Genomic DNA, 18,288 nt, shown 5'->3' on the forward strand with positions numbered 1-18,288 from the left:
CTGGGTAAACTAAAAGGAAAAGAATGGACAGGGAACTTGCCAATTAAAAGAACTTAAAGACGTCAATTTTTAAAACTGAGCACGACCAAACAAGACCAAACAATAGTATTAGAATGGACACTTGGAGTGATAAAAATACAAAGATGCATAAGGAAGTGATTACAGTAAAAGTCAGATAAGCGGTTACTGGGGTGGGGGGAGGAAAGCGTTGTGATTGGAGAGTGATACAAAGAGGGGAGTCTGGGGCGGATGGCAAAGCTGTGTATCTTGACCTCAGTGGTGTTGCAAGGATGTCCCCTTAATAAGGATGCATTGACATATGCATTTATTTTGTGTGGTTTTTATGTATCTGTGTTTTGCTTTATAATAAAAGGTTAAAATACGTTAAAGAAATATTTAAAGAAAATCGTGCCTACTATATCTTATTTGATGATATTCATATTCTTGAGTAGATAATTGTAAATGCTGAGAACTTTGCCATAAATAAACCTGTTTTCTTTGTTTAAAACGCCCCCTTGCCCCCATTCACACACTCAAAACCAAATAATAGAATGCTTAGGCTCTACTGGAAGGCACTAGATAAAATATCTTATTGCTTCAAGGAGGACTTTATTCTTACAACAACCCCTATGCTAAGTTAAATACCCCTCCAGAAATTTTAACATTGATTATACACCGGGTCCCTGAGACAGGATTTCAGCCATACATGGATCCCCTGGAGGTCTTTGTCCAGCGGAGCTGGGTCTTCCTTCTTTCCTCTCTACCAGGGGTCTTGTCTTGATTCCTGTTAAATATCAAAAAGGGATGAAATATTTCTGTTCTTGCAGCAAATATTTTGTTTGGCTTGGCCAAGATCATTTAAGTGTTATAAATCTGTGCCATGCGGATATAGTGAAGGTATAAACAGAGGATGTAGAGTCTGGAGCCATCTCTATGGGAATTTAGACATGGTCAGGGTGGGCCGCTGCTGAAATAGCCCGGAAGGTACCCGTGTGTAGCACACCTGCTGGGCCATCACTGTTAGTCTTTGTGCAATTGAGGTATGTGCTGTTCAATGAACACTGCCGATTCTGATCTCCAGGGGCTGCTATGCCTTTAGCTTGGCACACTGTACAACTCCTGGATGCGTTTGTGGCCTTTTATGCTCAGAAATGCTGCCCGGGTCACTTTTTACCCAGCCTTCTCCAGATATTTCCTGTCACCATTCCTGTGATGGTTAATTTTACCTGCCAACTTGAGCTGGCTTAGGGATGCCCAGACAAAACATAATTTTTTGATGTGTCTGTGAAGGTGTTTCTAGAGGAGATTAGTGTTTGAACTGGAAGGCTGGGCATCATTCGGCCCACTGAGTGCCAGGATTGAACAAAATGGTAGAGGAGGGGCGGATTCACTCTCCGTTTGGGCTGGAACATCCATCTTCTCCTGCCCTTGAACATTGGTGCCCCTGGTTGTCAGGCTGTCTCGGGTTTGGACTGGAATTGTACTACCAGCTCCCTAGGTCTCCACCTTTCAGACTGTAGCTAATGGGACTTCTCAACCTCTATTATTGTGGGAGCCAATTTCTTATAATAAATAAATCTCTATATGTGTATGTATCTATATTCTATTGGTTCTGTTTCTCTGGAGAACCCTGGCTAACATAATTCTCTCCCCCCAGGAATGCAGTGAAGTAAAATTAATTGTGAATCCTTGTTCTGGGGACTTGAGGATACTCAATTTTTATAAATACTCAGTAACTGTTTAGGTATATTCATTAGCAGCAGGCAGTTCTCTTGCAAACAGGAGGATGGTATCTAGTGGTGTGTTACTCAAATAATACGTATGCTTATGTTTTCTTTGAATTTTTTGCTTTCCTTTTAAAAGGTATACATTTTTAATTTTTAAAGAGATGTGATTATTACAGAAAAGCTTGAAACAGTGAAAAAATACTCCTATGTTTTTACCACTATAATAGAATTATGGTTATAACTTTGTATATTTTTCTGGTCTACTTTGGTATGAATATCTTTTCATAGTTGTAATAAAAACATGCACATAGTTGTTTTCCATCCTAGATGTAGCTTCAGGCAGTAATGACATAATCGTATACATATCTCCGTGCTGCTCTGTTATCACAACAGTAATTTTTTCTACTGCATTAAGTTTCATCATTTGGCTCTATTATATATTTTAACCATTAACCTGTTTTTGGTTGCTGTATTTCCCCTCACATTTCAGTAAATATAGCTTTGTATAAAATGTAATATTATGCACATTGCTTTTTGGTTATTGTTGCTCTGAATATTTAAAGTAGAATATTAACAAGTGTCAAGGATTTCAGTAAACTTCTATGTAGTTTTTCTTTCAGCTGTGCCATTGAGTCTAACAAATCTAGCAATTGCAGTAGGATACGCATGTTAAATCTGCCAACTGTTGTTGCCCCTGAGATCTTAATTATATATGACATCACAGTGCCATATAGCACTTGAGTGAGGCAGTGATCTTGTTTACATTTGGAAATTAGCCACAGAATAGCAGTTGTGCACAGTTAGGAACTCGTGGTAGAAAAGGAGGGTTCTTCAGAGCCTAGGGAAATGTAAGTCATCATTTTCGACGTGTGTAAGGATGTGCGTTCTTGGGAGATGGGTCTTAGTTCCACATGTTCAGGGGGATGCAGTAACCACTGCCGTGGGCTCCATGGTTCACAGTGGACCGGCATGCTGTTCTTGTGACTTTCTTTCTTTGTTGTTGTTCCCTCCTCCCCTGCATTTCTCCTCTTTCTCATTCATTATGATCAGCAGTGGAACTCAGAAAAAATGTTCTTGTGGGGAGCAGTGACATGAAAGTTTATAATAACTTAAAAAATTTAAAAAGCTGAGCATATATGTGAAATTGTTAATTGACTACTTTGTCAATCTGTGTTGATTTGGGGAAGTTTTCCCATTTAAATTGATATTTTAATGTTACCTTTCCTTGTCAGAATTTTTTTAAAAATTGTGATATGGATGCTGATTGTTAAATAAATTTCTACAAGTTACTATATTTTGACAAGTCCATAATGAATCAAGTGTGGAAATAATTGATCAAATGTAGTTATCCTTTTACTATGTTATTTGGAAAAGTGTAGCTTTACAACTTCATTAAAAGGTAAGCCTTTTTATGTTTCTGCACAATGAAAGCAAAGCGTCTATGCAAATAATCAAATAAAATTATTTTTAAATGTTAGATACTCTACTTTAAAAGATAAAATCTTAGTGATTTTTGATTACCAAATGACAGGAGCATCCTTTCTTGTGTAACAGAGCTTATAAAATGCAATGACTATCTTACTTTTGATAAAGGTCTGATCAGCATTTTGTGTTTTTCTTAGGAATGGGCTGTTTCTGGGGAGCCGAGAGGAAATTCTGGACCCTGGGAGGAGTATATTCAACTCAAGTTGGTTATGCAGGAGGCTACACTCCCAATCCTACTTATGAAGAAGTCTGCTCAGGTAGGAAGAGTTTGCTCCATCATATTACTAGGAGGAAGAAGGCAAGGCTTGTTCTTGCTAGTAGGTAATCGGATCTTTAAAATGGAAATATATATTTTCTTTTTGTTTTCTCAGTTTTCCCTTTCCCATTTCTGTAAACAGACTTGTTGGCTTCTCACTTTATATTTTCAGGAGATAATAAACTTCCTATGGTATGTATAATTTAGCTTTTGCTGCAGATCTGTCAGCATGGTGTCATGATCTGTCTCTTTATAGAAAAAAAAATTTGTCGACCAAGATCGGCAGATGTCCCATGGCAAATTCTAGCTGGAATACTAGATACCCTCTACGGATTCGTTTTCTGTTTCTGGCCTTCAGTGATTTCCTTTACTTTTCTGCTAGCTCAGTTGCCATTTAAAACACATTTTTTTCTTTTCCACTGTTTTCATTTTAAAAATAAAAATTGTATATATTTACAATGGTGTTTTGTACAGTGAAATGATTACTACAGTCAAGCCAATGAACACATGCATCTCCTCACATAGTTTTTTTTTTGTGGTGAGAGTGCCTGCGATCTCCCCTCTTAGCAAATTTCAGATGCGCCACCCCATGTTACTAACTGGAGTCTGCATGCTGCACATTAGCTCTCCAGAACTAACTCACCCTACACCCCTGGAAGTTTGTATCCTTTGATGGCCATCTCCTCGTTCCCTCTCCCACCCCTGGGAGCTGCCATTCTGCTCTCTGCCTCCCTGAGTTGGACTTCTTTAGATTCCACATACACCTCACATCGTGCAGTACTTTTGTTACTTATGTTTGCGTGCCTGCCTTATTTCACGTAGTATGAATGACCTCCGGGTTTATCCATGTTGTTGCAAAGGCAGGATTTCCCTCATTTTAAACGCTGAATAGTATTCCAACCACCTGGGTTATTTCCCTGTCTTGCCGAGCATAGCGGCTGCGGGGAACCGGGGGTGCAGATGTCTGTTCAAGGCATTGCTTTCCTTGTCTTTGGGTGTGTACCCAGAAGAGGGGTTGCTGGATGATGTGATAATTCTATTTTTAACTTTTTGAGGAATATTTATACTGTAAAACACATTTTTAAAGATTATTGACTGTCTTAAGAGTTCTTAATAGGGAGGGTTTATCTAGATATATAGTCCTCCATGTTGACAGAAATTAGGTTTTTAAAATGCGAAAAGAGTTTTTATCTTTTAAAAATAAAGGTTTGAATTGTTTTTTGGTGGGTGCTGGGGAGAGAACCCTTTCAGCTCTCTGAGGACATGGTGCGTGAAGGTGGGAAGGAATTGGAATAGGGAGTTTGTTCAGTGATGAGCATATTGAATGTTTTCCACAACATGTATTCTGATTTTGAAATGAAATTTGAGCTCTGTAACAATGGAAATATTATAAAAATACATGTTCTTGTTTTCTTGCCTCTAGAGAATTGAAATATTTTGATTGCTGTTGAAAATGTGGAATATCGAACAAATAATTTAATGGTTAATCCATTTTTCCTTGCTTCTGTTTAAAAATTAAACAAATGCTTATGCAGAGCTATAAATAGAGAGATTTAGATGAACCCTGGAGATTTCCCAAGTATATCCTCTTAAGTCTCAGGAATGGAAATGAATAGATTCCTTTCCATAATTGCAGACATAACTTAGAAAAAAGGTTGCTAAGAAAATCTTCAAATATCTACTGTTTATACTATTCTTCTCCACTAGCAAATGTTAATAACCAATTAGACCATTGTGATTGTTTGCTCAGACTCATTCCAGTTCCACTCTTCACCTTCACAATGACATCATAATTCCCTTTTGTTGAATTCCTACTATGTGCCAGACACTGTAATAAGCACTCTTTCGCATCTTTGCTTTTTTACCATCTAATCTTCCAAACAGTCCCACGGAGTGTCTCAGTCTCCGTCTTTCACAGAGGGAGTGTGGGGGCTCAGGGAGGAAAAAGTCACTTATCCAAGGTCACAGAGCGGGAATGCCGGCCTCATTAGCTCTGAGCTCAAAGTTTAGGCCGTTGACTGTGGTGTAAGCCGCCCAGCCGTCATTATGCCCCAGAGATTCTCCATTTGCCTCGTCACACTTCCCTCCACCACATCACACGCTCTTTCTTCCAGTCTGTGTCTCTACTGTACTTTTTGGTATACTGGTGCGCTTTTTAATGATTACTGTGAGGAAAACCCTTTTAAGATACAGTTCACGCAAACAGCTGGTGAAGTACAGACACCATGAAGCTTGGTAAAGACTGCCTATTTGATGTGAACATTGAGTTAACGGTCGTATCAGGAAGCATGGTTGTCATGGAAACTTTCTCCTGATTGGGAAAACATAGTTATAAGGTCTTACCTGGACACAGAAGGGTAGATGATTTCTTTCCCTGGGCTTTGTTGTTGTTGTTGTTCTGATCATGAAAGGGAAAAACAGAACAAGCAGAGAGAAGCTGTGATAGAAGGGTCCCTTGGTACAGAAGTGGAAGAGCCTTCACATCCCTGGGAATAGCAGGCAGGACAGCAAACAAGGTCCCCAGCTAGAGTAATTATGGTAACCGGCTAACTAAAGGTTTTTGACGGGGATGAGGATGGGGAAGACAAAAAGCGAGTTGTTCTGCTGGGGCTTCCCCACTGAAGCCGCAGGTGCTCACCGCCTTGTTGAACAAGTCAGCCCTGCAGGCGTCTGACTTACAAGGGAGAAAACCCCAGTCTTCACTAAGATGCACAGTCTTTGCTAAGGTTTCATGTGAGGGAAATGCCAGACTGTGCTCCAGTGTCAGAGTTAATTTCAAAATTGCTTACTCTTATGTTTGTAATTCAGTTTGTAAAACTTTGGTCACAACCCAGAAATCTTTGTAAAAGTATGTATGTATGTATGTAAGTAAGTATTAATTCATTAATTCATTAATTTATTAATGTGTTCAAGAAAAGAAGCCTGAGGACCTGGATTGCTTGCCAGATTCCTCCTCTCATCAGCATACTTGAGCCAAAGGTACCATTTGGTTTCTTGGGGCAATTGTCAGAAATAGAGGGGCAGCACACAAGAGGGGGTTCTCAAAGTGCATCGGGCAAGCTTTACCATTCCCTCCCTCCCCACTGCCAACCCATCACATGATGACAAAAGTCAGAGCATCTATAAGCATTGCCTGGGCACACTGATCAGTGTCACGAGCATGGAATCAGAACCATCGGCTATGGTTTGTCATGCCCGCTTGCTAGTGGGTGTGCATGGCCTCAGGGGATGAATGCATGTGCCGGTGTGTATGTGAGTGTAAAAGTAGGCGAGTTTTGAGACAAGGTGCATATTAACATCTGAATGGTTTTTCTTTGTGGCTATCGATGGGCCTGTGATTCTGAAACCTGAGCTGGAGTTGCAATTAGGCACATAGAAAAGATACACAGTTTCTAACAGAGCCCCACGGTGACACATGGGTAGAGTAGACTCTGACATGTAAGCAGAACATCATGAGTGACTTGCCAGTGGGTCTGTTCCATGCTGGGTGATCTGGGTGGGACTTGAGCCTAACATATGTAGAAAATACAAGGAGACAATGGTAACTTAAGGTTTTGCAATAAAGTTGCCCTTTGGGAATGAAAGTATAAAGTAAGCCTATGGTGATTCAGAGTGGAGAAAGGCAGTCACTTAGAAGAGAGCTTGGCTTCTAGCTCTGTAAGACCTCCAAGTAACCTAATGGAGTGCCCTGAAAAGGGAAAGGGAAAACTAGGAGCTCAGTGGGGAGGCCAGGCCAGCCTGGGAAAGGGGAGGTCCCGCCGGCACCTCCTGGGCTGCTCTGTAAGGTTCAGCTGCTGGACGGACTCCCAGAGCCTGCCACCAGGACACTTTTAAGTTCTGTCACTAACTCCTCTGGTTCTGATCCACACTCTATAGAAACTTCTCATCTTTTTTCTTGAGTGGAAGAAAAGAAAATAAAGAGACCAGATTAGTCATTCTTGTTTCAAATTCACTAAAATGCCATTCTGAGATGTATATTGCAGTCTATTGTGAGTTTAGTCTACAATTGTCATTCTCTCTGTATTGGATTAACCTTGGGTTGAATTAAATGATAAAAGTGGAATTTTGGCCTTGGAAGCTGAATGTCAGGAGCCAGATGACCATGATTTTCTAAAGGCTGTGACTGCCTCCTTGCATTTGCAGGGACTCCTGGTCCCTCACATGTTCATCAGTGTATTTAACCTGTTTTAAAGCAACTATCCTCCCATAACAGGCATTTAAACTTTCTTTCCTTGGAATCATTAGTTAGCACTGAACCCAAAGCTAATAGGCTGAGAAACTTGTACCTCCTAGATGTTTCGGGCCTGAATCCTGAGCTCTCTGAGAGCTGCCAGCTTCTGTACAAGGGACCAGTCTCAGTTCAGAGACTGTTGGGCTCACAGCCACTGTTGGGCTACTCTTTCTTGTCGTGTTTCAGATCTGTCTCTAAGGGATGTTCTGAGAGGTCCCTGAAGCCTTAGTGCCCACCATTCTGTACCTAAAATGATTTCCAAAGATTCATTCATTCATCTGATGTTCTCTAAAAGCTTGGTGTGTGCCTGGCACTAGAAACTTGGAATGGAGTAGCCTTGACGAGCCTAGATTTCATGTAACCTTTCTTGAATGAATTAAGTACATCATTTATTGGGAATGTAACACATGCATTGTACTAGGCATTAGGGGAAGGTTGTTTGTAGATACAAAGTTGAATAACACTAGTACCTGTCTTCCAGAATTCTTCCTCTATAGTGGAATGAATGATTTTGAATGAATGAATGATTTTTCACATTTGTTTTAAAAAATTGCACTGACCCTGGTTTTCTGTGCACACACACACACACACACACACACACACACACACACTCACACCCCCCAAACATTTGTTATGCAAACTAACTGATTAATTGGCATGCTGTTGCTTTACTACACTGATTTTAGAAGTAATTGAGCTATTCACATTCCTGAATACCCTGATAGAGAATTATTCTTACATTTTATAATAATGACTATACAGATGAAAATATGAAAAGACATTCTGCAGTGGATAAGCATTCTGGGTTAATTTCAGTGCATTAGCCTAATACACAAATAACCCTACTTCTGGCAAGAAAACCCAGGATGTTCATTCACTGGGTAGTATATTTTTGCATTTTGCTTACAGATGTTCAGAACAATTCCATGTTTATTAGTCTACTCAAAAGCTTTTAGAAATCTGCACGGTGAAGTGGCACCGAAACCAGGAGCATGAAAGGGACTGTACAACTTTTCCTCATGAGTGAGATTATACTGTCATCACAGAAAACCTGAGGCCCGGATACTTTCTGCATCAGTTGGATACTCCAGAGGATTTGCAGGCAGCAAGTTCAACAGACGTTCTGAGCAGGAGCCAGGGTCTGCCAGGAGCTGACTGTGGGAATCCTCGTGTCCCCTTCCAGGGCTATAGATGCCCAGGTCATTTCGCCCCTTGGACTCAGTTTCCTCTCTTGTAAAACGGGGGCAGTGCCACTGAATGAAGCCAGTAAAGTCGTGGTGAGGTTTTCACTTGAAAATAAAATTGTTTCAAGTCAGAGAATTGAGGACACACTTTCTGTCACTGTTGCTCTTGGGCATGTTAGCGATGAAAGTGAAGGGCCGTGGGGCGTTGCTTGGCGGGGGACCGGTCAGCCTGCAGAGCTCCCCCAGGCTCCCCCTGCAGCTATTGTCTTCTTCTTCTTCTCCTGCCGGGTTTTTAGGTCATGACCACTCCCTTCTCCAAAGGCATATCCTTATTTCCTCGACGCTTAAGAGCTCTAACAAAGCATTGAGTAATTTCCTCACTAATGTAGAACAACTCAGTATACTTTTTTAGTTTGACTTAACTTCTGAAGTGTTTGGGTGGATGTACATGTCTCTGTGTCTTACGTGAGATTAATGATCCCATTCTTCTTCAAAGTAGTGATGAGTTGTTATTAGCAGATTTTAACCAAGCAATGTAAAACTCTTTCTAAATTCCTCACAGACTACATTAAATCTCCTTTTAGTGCACAGTAAGTCTTATTGTACTCATTTCATTGTCAGTCAAGGTAAATTGCTAAGTTATTGACACATCCCTGAAAATGCAAGAATTCTGATGTTCAGTTCTTGCTATAAGCAATTTGATCTTTTTTTTGGTTCCTCTTATATTAGACATAAAATTGACCTTGAACTAGCAGCAAGCAAAATGAAAAATGCTTCTTTCTCTCAAACCACCAGACAGAAAGCAAGCCCTGAGGTCAAGGGTCCTATGACTTATAACTTTTAGGACCAAATATAGCTCATCCACCCAACCCGTCCATGTAGCTGTTCAAGACAGATGCGTTCAGCGAACAGACCCATTGACTGAGGGACAAAATGTAGGCCATGAGGAAATTGGTTTTATTTTTCTAAGCCTCAATCACCAGAAAAGATAAGCTTGACTTCCTGACAAGGGGCAGCCTCTGAAGAGCTGACACCAGGAACCTGAGGCATGGCCCATAGAGAGGGGAGCAAGGCCCTTCAGACATGGGAGGGGTTACCCCTCTTCTGGTCCAGGGGTTTTCAAAGTGGGCGGCCACAGAGCTCTCTGTTCCAGGAAGGCGCTTTAGGGGTCCCCCAATGATGAAATGCTGCTTGGAGAACTCACCCTTTTAGCTATATTATATATTGTCGTTTTGACTTAGTTTATTTTAGAAGGTACTTTAAAATGTTTGAAAACCACTGAGACTACTTTCTGTGTCCGATGAGGAAACAGGATGAGAGTAAGTGCTTTGGGAGATTGATTTGAGAAGGGTTGAAAATTTACTTGCCTTCCCAGATCATGCTGTTGCTAGAATGCTGGAATGTCCATTACGTCCTTTTAAGTAAGGATGGGGATCAAGGATTCAGAGTAGAGGTGGCTTTTGAGTTTGAAATGTTAAGATTTCAAGACAATGTTTTTTGTCAACTAGGTCCTGGTTATCATTTCAGTTAGGCTGGATTTTTTTTCAAAGCTTGAATACGGAGGATTTTTACAGACAGTTCTTGTGTCTGCCAGAGTCCAGCAGCCAGGTGCTGTCAGTGCTGCCCGCGGGAGCCAGGAGCAGGGCCGCGGTGCCACAGCGGAGCCTGCAGGAGCCTCTCTGGTTAATCAGGGCTGTGGCACCTCCCACCTGCCCCGGTCCTCAGAATAGGAAGGGGCGTCATTAAGTAAGAGTGTTGTTGTCTTACTTTCTCCTCAGAGCTTCTGCAGATCTGAGTTCCAGCCCAGGCTGTGGATCCTCAGGGCCTGCAGAGTTAGGACAGTCCACAAATTGACTTATCCACCGAGCATGGCCTGGAGACCTTCATGAGCACCTCGTGTACATCTTTTTCTGGTTTTCAACCTGTAAGGGAAATGACACTGTGACAAGTATATATTCATTCAGTGTTACTGAACCCAGGGCAACTTCTTCTCATCACATTGTCCATCCCTGGATTCTGACGTGAAAGCGACGTATATACTGAGGGCTCTCCTGCAGCGTCTTGATGGAGCCGCGTGGTTTCTCGTGCTCACGCAGGGATGGAACTGCCATGCTAGAGTGTTGTTCAGAGGCTTGACTTGCGGGAGTGAGCATGCAGTGCAGTGTACAGGTGATGTGCTGTAGACTGTGCACCTGAAACCTGTATTACTTTGTTAACCGGCGTCATCTAATCAATTCAATAAAAAGAAAAAAAACCCCAAACCCCTCAAAGTTCCCAAAGTTGAAACAAAATATACAGAAGCACACTTTGATAGCACTAGAGATATATCGAGTTTGCCCAAATATTTCAGTCCAGCATCAGACACCAGAGGAAGAGGATTTCACACAGCTTCACAGGGCAGAAGGCTGGTGGGCACCAAAGCAGGAGGCAACAAAACCCGCATCCTCGGGGGGCAGGGGAAGCGTTCCTGCCTTTCCTTGCTAGTCAGACCTACTGGCCAAAGACTGCAGTTAGGCCGGTGTCTGTTCTTTGTCCTTTAAGTGGGGGGTGTGGGGGAATGAATTTTGATAGTTTATGGATTCTCTGAAGACTGTATTGCGTGTTCAGTGTATTCTTCACATGACTTTGATATTTTCATGTTCTGTAGCTTGTTTGGCTGTTCAGTTCACCTCTCTCTTTGAGCAGCTTCAATCACTGCCGGGCACAGGTATGGGGGTCAAAGGTCAACAGACCAGCTGACTTTAAATACTTTAATGTGTCAACTTTTCAGCACGTCTGATGGTAAAATTCTAATAGGGCATTTAAATGGAAAAAAATTAAATGAACAGGGATGATAATAAAAACATTCTTCTTTATACTCATTCAGCACTAGAAGTAGGCTTTGCTTTCATTGTTTCAGGATTATATTCTCAATGATTTAGAAGGGAGATTAAGAGGAATTTGCTATAGCAAGCAGTTCTTAAAACATAATTGCAAAAGCAATTGATGAATGTGCCTACACTGATTTTTTTTTTCAAATCACATATAATGGAACCATAATGGACTGTGAGAAAATAACCTTATAGGGGGTTGAGCTTCTCTAGGAATTTTATGTGATACTCTGGGTCTTAATTACTTCATAATGACTGACAATTTTTAGAGCCTTAGAATGAGGATGTTTTTCTTCTTTCTTTTGTAAGCTACATTAAAAATAAATATCTGGGTCAATTACTGCCCCATCTGCCAGGCTAACGTTGCAACAGAGGGATTCAGATGAAAACACGGCGCCCGTCGTGTGTGCGCGTCTGCGGATCGCTCAGCCGGAATGGAGCGGCTTCGGGGGAGGTCGCGGCTGTCGGCCCGCTCCCATACTCCGACTTGCCTGGGCCTCATCAGCGTGTGAGTCAGTAGAAACCCCTGCGTGTGTCCCTCAGCTGTGGGCCGGGCTCTGCCCAATAAACCCTGGCCTCTGATGCGTGGAGTTGCGGAGTCTCTCAGGGCGGGGAGCACCGAGGGACAGAACTGTTTTCCCGGTCTCCGGTCTTTGCAAATGAGAGCTGGTGCGCAGGCTCTGTGGCAGAAGCCTTCTGAGGGGGGGCTGCTCGACCACAAGGAGGGGACGGAACCCTTTAATTTGCAGTTGTCTCCTTCTTCTTTTTTGTCATTTCCTCTTCTTTTTCCTCCACTTCCCTCTTTTTTTCCTTCTTTCCTCTAGTAAAGGAAACATTGCTTTTCTACTTTGGTATTATTATTGTTTTCATAGTCCCCCCCAAAAGTCACAAGAACTGGTGCCTTAGTGCATGTTGCCCACTTTAGGGTTAGAACAGCTAGCTTATATAACATGACATTTGCAACAGCTATTACAATAGTAGCTTACATTAATTGCTAGTTTGTGAGATCCACACAGCATTTTCACAGGCGGATCTCCGGCAGGCCTGTGAGACAGAGCAGCACCGTTGCTCCCACCAACTGCAGTACCAGGCGCTCGGGAGCAGTAAGCTGCCCGGTGTGCTGCTGGCTCATCAGAGGTACCAGTGGTCTCTTCTGGGGGCTATTTCTTTCAAAAAGAAACAGGGTTGCATTTCTGATTCTTCAGATAATTTCCACGTGCCTGTCTTGAGCATTTGAGAATACTTTAAAAGATAATGAATTAAGCTGTGACGTTCTGGTAGGAATAAAGTAGAATTTTGAAAGTGGTTTCTAAAGAATGTCTGGTGGTCTGGAATATTTAGATGAATTTATTTGGTTTATAGAAACATGGATCATGGATTTCTTTGCCTTTTAGTTGGCAGGATCTTAGATCCTGTCTGTTGTAGTGATTTTTGAAATTTTTATTAAGCATTAGAATCTTTTTCTTCAGATAAAAATTTTTGCACAGAAGTCAATGTAAAAACAGTGTCCAAGATAGTCTGACTGGAAAAGGGTGGGGAGCTGCTCCTTACATTGTCCTAATTCTTTAGGCCAAGGAGGTGCCTCCTTGGAGCTAATCTGGAAAGTGATGGAAGGCCACGGGCCACCACTGCAGTCTGGCTGAAGCCCATGGTGAAGGGCAGAGCTCCCCCTACTGCACTCAACACTTGTGCCCGAACCGAGGGTTGAGCACTGAAAGTAGGAAAGCTCCCAGGATCGTGCAGAAGGGCATCTAGAGAAAAAACGCTGGAAGGCACGAGAAAGGGGCCTCTTTATTTCCTGCCTGCCTAGAAAGGTACCCAGGCATCTAAACGTACCTATAATCCCTTGCCATGGGAGTTTTTGCATGAGTTCGAGGTCTCACAGCCAGGGGCCCAGAACATCCAGGTTCTCCCTCTTACTTGTGCTCCTCCCATTTTTCAATTTCAGCTCTGGCTCCTTGAGTGTATTTATTTTAAAGCCCTCCCCCTGCTCCTCAGTCATGTGAGGTGAGGGATTGTTAGCTATTATAAAAGCTATGACCCTGTCAGCAGACCTGCTTTGCTCCTGAAGGGTGGGTTGATAAAAAGTCATAGGTCCCTGACCTTGTATATCTTTGTGCACAAGAAAAAAAAAATCTGCCACCTCGTTTAAGGCTTTTTAGGTTGTATTTGATAGTTTGAAAATGCTCCAGGGAACACCATCTGTCCACTTTTGAAAGTCAGGTCGTAAAATGGCGAAGTCACATTCTCAGGGTGGTGGGTGGGATGGGCATTGGAAAGAAGCAATTTTTTTCTGATCTTAAACACCTTATTAAAATTAATAAATTTTGTTTTTTAGAGTAGTTTTAGGTTCATAGCAAATTAAGAGGAAGACACAGAGATTTCTCATATAGCCCCAGCCCCCACACGTGCAGAGCCTCCCCCACTCTCTATGCCCCCCCCGACCAGAGTGGTGCATTTACTGCAGTCGGTGAACCCAAAGTTCTTACTGTACAGCGGAGGTCACTCTTGATGTTGTCATTCTTTGAGTTAGACAAACGTATAATGGCATGTGTCCATTCTGATAGTATCATACAGAGCAGTTCCATTGCCCTAAAAATCCCCTGTGCTCCACCTGTTCTTCCCCACCCCCATCCCAGGCCCTGGAAACCACTGATATTTTCAGTATCTTCAGAGTTTTGCCTTTTCCAGATGTCATGTCATTGGAATAATATAGCATGTAGCCTTTTAAGACTGGCTTTTTTCACTTAGCAATATGCATTTAAGGTTCCTCTATGTCTTTTTATGGCTCGATAGCTCACTTCTTTTTAGCACTTAATATTCCATTGTCTGGGTGGACCGTTTTAGCCATTCACCTACTGAAGGGCATCTTGGTTGCTTCCCAGTTTGGATAATTGTGAATAAAGCTGCTATAAAGCTAGGAAGCTGGTTTTCCACCACACAGCAGAGAGATCAATGCAGGGACTCTGTATGAAGGTGGGCCTGGGTAGAAGGGGTGTCCCACTAGAGAGGGTTGCTATTAACCAATGCTAGGAACTCAGGGGCTTTGTCTACCAGTAGCACTTTAAGTTAAATTCTCCACTTGATGTGTGTGTGTGTGTGTGTGTGTGTGTGTGTGTGTGTGTGTGTGTGTGTGTGTGTTTGGGGCCACTAGGTAACAAGAAATTGTATGTGGGTTGTGGGTGGTGACAAGATCTTAGAGGAAGGTAGCTTTCTTCTTTCCTTAGAGTACCTGTGTTCAGATAAGTGTGTGTTCATGCTGCCCTTTCAATGGGCCAGGTGTCTTTCTCTGTTTAATTATAGGCTGAGGGCATAGTTATAGCTCTGTGGGGGCGTTTACTATTACAGTCCCCACTGTGGGAGGCCCTAGGCTTCATCTCCTGCCCTTCTTTCCCTACCCCAAGGATCTACCAAAGTAGGTTCAGAAGAAACCTCAGAGCTTTGGAGCTTGCGTCTCTTCTGGGGTTCTTACTTTCACATTGCCTTGGCTACTGAATGTTTCTTTCATGTTATCTTTGTGAAGAATTTTTAAAGGATAAAAAAACACATTTTACTCAACATTTTAATTATATCAGACAGGAAGAGGGAAAGAGGGTCAGAGAGGCTGGAATGAGTAAAGGGGGTCAAATACATGATAACAGATGGAGACTAGACTTATGGTGATGAGCTTGCAGTAGAGTATACAGATACCAAATTATAATGTTGCACACCTGAACTTTCTATAATGTTATTAACCAGTGTTATTAATTAATTGATTGATTAATTAATTAAGAGAAAAGGTATTGAGCTGTCGTGTTCTTGGCCAGGGGATATTCTGAGGAGCGGTGGGTGCTCAGAGACCAATGCAGGGTTGCGAGAGATGGGAACAACATTGCCCTCAGGTGTCACTGGGCACCTGCCTGCACAGATGGAAAGAGGGGCTTGAAAGGCGCTTGGGCAGCCTAGAGGTGAGAGGAAGATAGAAGGCCATTTCCAGCTCCAAGTAAAACAATGTGACTAAACATGGAATACCCTTAAATCCGTAAAATTTGATTTTAGAGACCTTGCGTCTCAGTGCACCAGGCAGCCTAGATTTCCCATCTGCCCATGTGTTCTGGTTTGTTTGTCTATGAGCTTTCTTCACTTATTTTAAATTAATGCACCCAACCATTACACAAATGACCTACCTATTTGTGTATAGGTATTAAATATGCACAATTTCATTTCAATCTTTGGCTAATTTCTCAAGGCTTTCATGAAAAGTACAGTACCACTTGTAAGTGGATGTGCCTTGGTCCAAAAATACATTCCCTTTCCCTAGGATGTAATTTTATTTTTCTGTGTATAAGAAAAACACTCCTTAATTTGCACTTCTCTGATGATTAGTGATGTTGAGCATCTTTAGGCCACCTGTATGTCCTCTTTGGAGAAGTGTCTATCCAGGTCCTTTGCCCATTTCTTAATTGGATTGTTTGTTTGTTTTTGGTGTTGAGTTGTATGAGTTCCATATAAATTTTGGATATTAAGCCCTTATCAGATGTATCAATGAATATGCTCTCCCATTCAGTGGGTCGTCTTTTCATTTTGTTGATAGTTTCCTTTGCTGAGCAAAACCTATTTAATGTAGTTTTATTTTTTCTTTTGTTTCTCTTGCTCTGAGAAATGTTTGATATTTTACTGCCTATGTTTTCTTCTAGGAGTTTTATGGTTTTGGGTCTAACATGTAAGTCTTTAATCCATTCTGAGTTTATTTGTGTGTATGGTGTAAGAAGGTGGTCTAGTTTCAGTTTTTTGCATATATCTGTTCAATTTTCCCAACATCGTTTATTGTATACACTGTCTTTATCCCACTCTATGTTTTTGCCTCCTTTCTCAAATATTAATCGACTATAAAAGCATAAGTTTATTTCTGGGCTTTATTCTGTTCCATTGTCTGTTTTTTATGCCAGTACCATGGGATTTTGATTACTCTGGCCTTGTAGTATAGTTTGATATAAGGTAGTGTGATTCCTCCAACTTTGTTCTTCTTTCTCAAGATTATTGTGGCTATTCAGAGTCTTTTGTGGTTCCATATAAATTCTAGGAATATTTGTTCTAGGTCTGTGAAATATGCCATTGGTGTCTTGATAATAATTGTGTTGAATCAATGGATTGCCTTGGGTAGTATGAGCACTTTAATAATACTGATTTTCCTATCCATGGACATGGTATGTGCTTCCACTTATTTGTGTCTTCTTCAGTGTCTTACAATTTGTTTCAGTACAGGTTTTTTACATCCCTGGTTAAATTTATTCCTAGGTATTTTATTCTTTTTGAAGCAATTGTGAATTGGATTGTTTTCTTAGTTTCCCTTTCTGATAGTTCATTATTGGTGTATAAAAATGCAACTGACTTTTGAATTTTTATTTTGTGTCCTGCTGCTTTATCAAATTAATTTATCAGTTCTAGTAGCTTTTTTTGGTGCAATCTTTAGGGTTCTCTATATACAGTATCATGTCATCTGCAAATTATGACAAATTTACTTCTTCCAGTCCAATTTGGATGCCTTTTATTACTTTTTCTTTTCTGATTGCTCTGGGTAGGACATCCAGTACTATGTTGAATAAAAGTGGTAAAAGTGGATGTCCCTGTCTTATTCCCAGTCTTAAGGGGAATACTTATAAATTTTACCCAGTGAATATGATGTTGGCTGTGGGTTTATCATATATGACTTTTATTCCATTGAGGTATATATCCTCTATTTCTAATTTGCTGAGAGATTTTTATCATAAATGGGTTCTGGATTTTATGAAATGCCTTTTCTACATCTAATGATATGGTCATGTGATTTTAATCCTTTGTTTTGTTTATGTGGTGTGTCATATTTATTGATTCATGGATATTGTACCAACCTTGCATCCCCAGAATAAATCCTGCTTGACCCTGGTATATGAATTTTTAAATGTATTGCTGGATCTAGTTTGCTAATATGTTGTTGGGAATTTTAGCATCTATGTTCATTAGGGTTATTGGCCCATAATTTTCTTTCTTTGTAGTATCCTTGTCTGGTTTTAGAATTAATGCTGGCCTCATAAAATGAGGTTGGGAGTCTTCCTTCCTCTTGAAGTTTTTTGGAATAGTGTGGGAAGGGCAGGTGTTAGTTTGTCTTTGAGCGTTTGGTAAAATTTACCTGTGAAGCCATCCAGTCCAGGACTTATGTTTGTTGGGAGTTCTTTGATTACTGCTTCAATGTCACTAGGTGTGATCTGTCTGTTCAGATTCTCTGATTCTTCCTGATTCAGTTTGGAAGGACTGTGTGTTCCTAGTAGTTACCCATTTCTTCCAGGTTGTCCAGTTTGTTGGCACCTATTTGATCATAATATTTTCTTACAATCCTTTGTATTTCTTTGGTGTCAGTTTTTACTTTTCTTCTTTCACTTCTGATTCTATTACTTTGGTTCCTCTGTCTTTTTTTCTTGAAGGGTCTGGTTAAAGATTTGTCAATCTTGTTTATCTTTTCAAAGAACCAGCTCTTGGTTTCACTGATTTTTTTTGTACAAACATGTTTAGATTCTAT

The 18,288-nt window shown here is 41.1% G+C and overlaps 1 protein-coding gene across 2 annotated transcripts in view; it reads left to right on the plus strand.

Annotated features, from left to right (window-relative positions):
• Positions 1-18,288, plus strand: part of MSRA (methionine sulfoxide reductase A) — a 343,248-nt gene that overhangs the window by 167,204 nt on the left and 157,756 nt on the right. For both annotated transcript variants that reach the window (XM_045831823.1, XM_045831824.1), the window contains one exon: positions 3,350-3,469. In XM_045831823.1, the coding sequence (XP_045687779.1) occupies positions 3,350-3,469 (120 nt within the window). The remainder of the gene's footprint in view (positions 1-3,349; positions 3,470-18,288) is intronic.

This window comes from Phyllostomus hastatus, unplaced genomic scaffold (assembly GCF_019186645.2).
Source record: "Phyllostomus hastatus isolate PE091 unplaced genomic scaffold, TTU_PhHast_1.1 phas_contig_159, whole genome shotgun sequence".
NCBI lineage: Eukaryota > Metazoa > Chordata > Mammalia > Chiroptera > Phyllostomidae > Phyllostomus > Phyllostomus hastatus.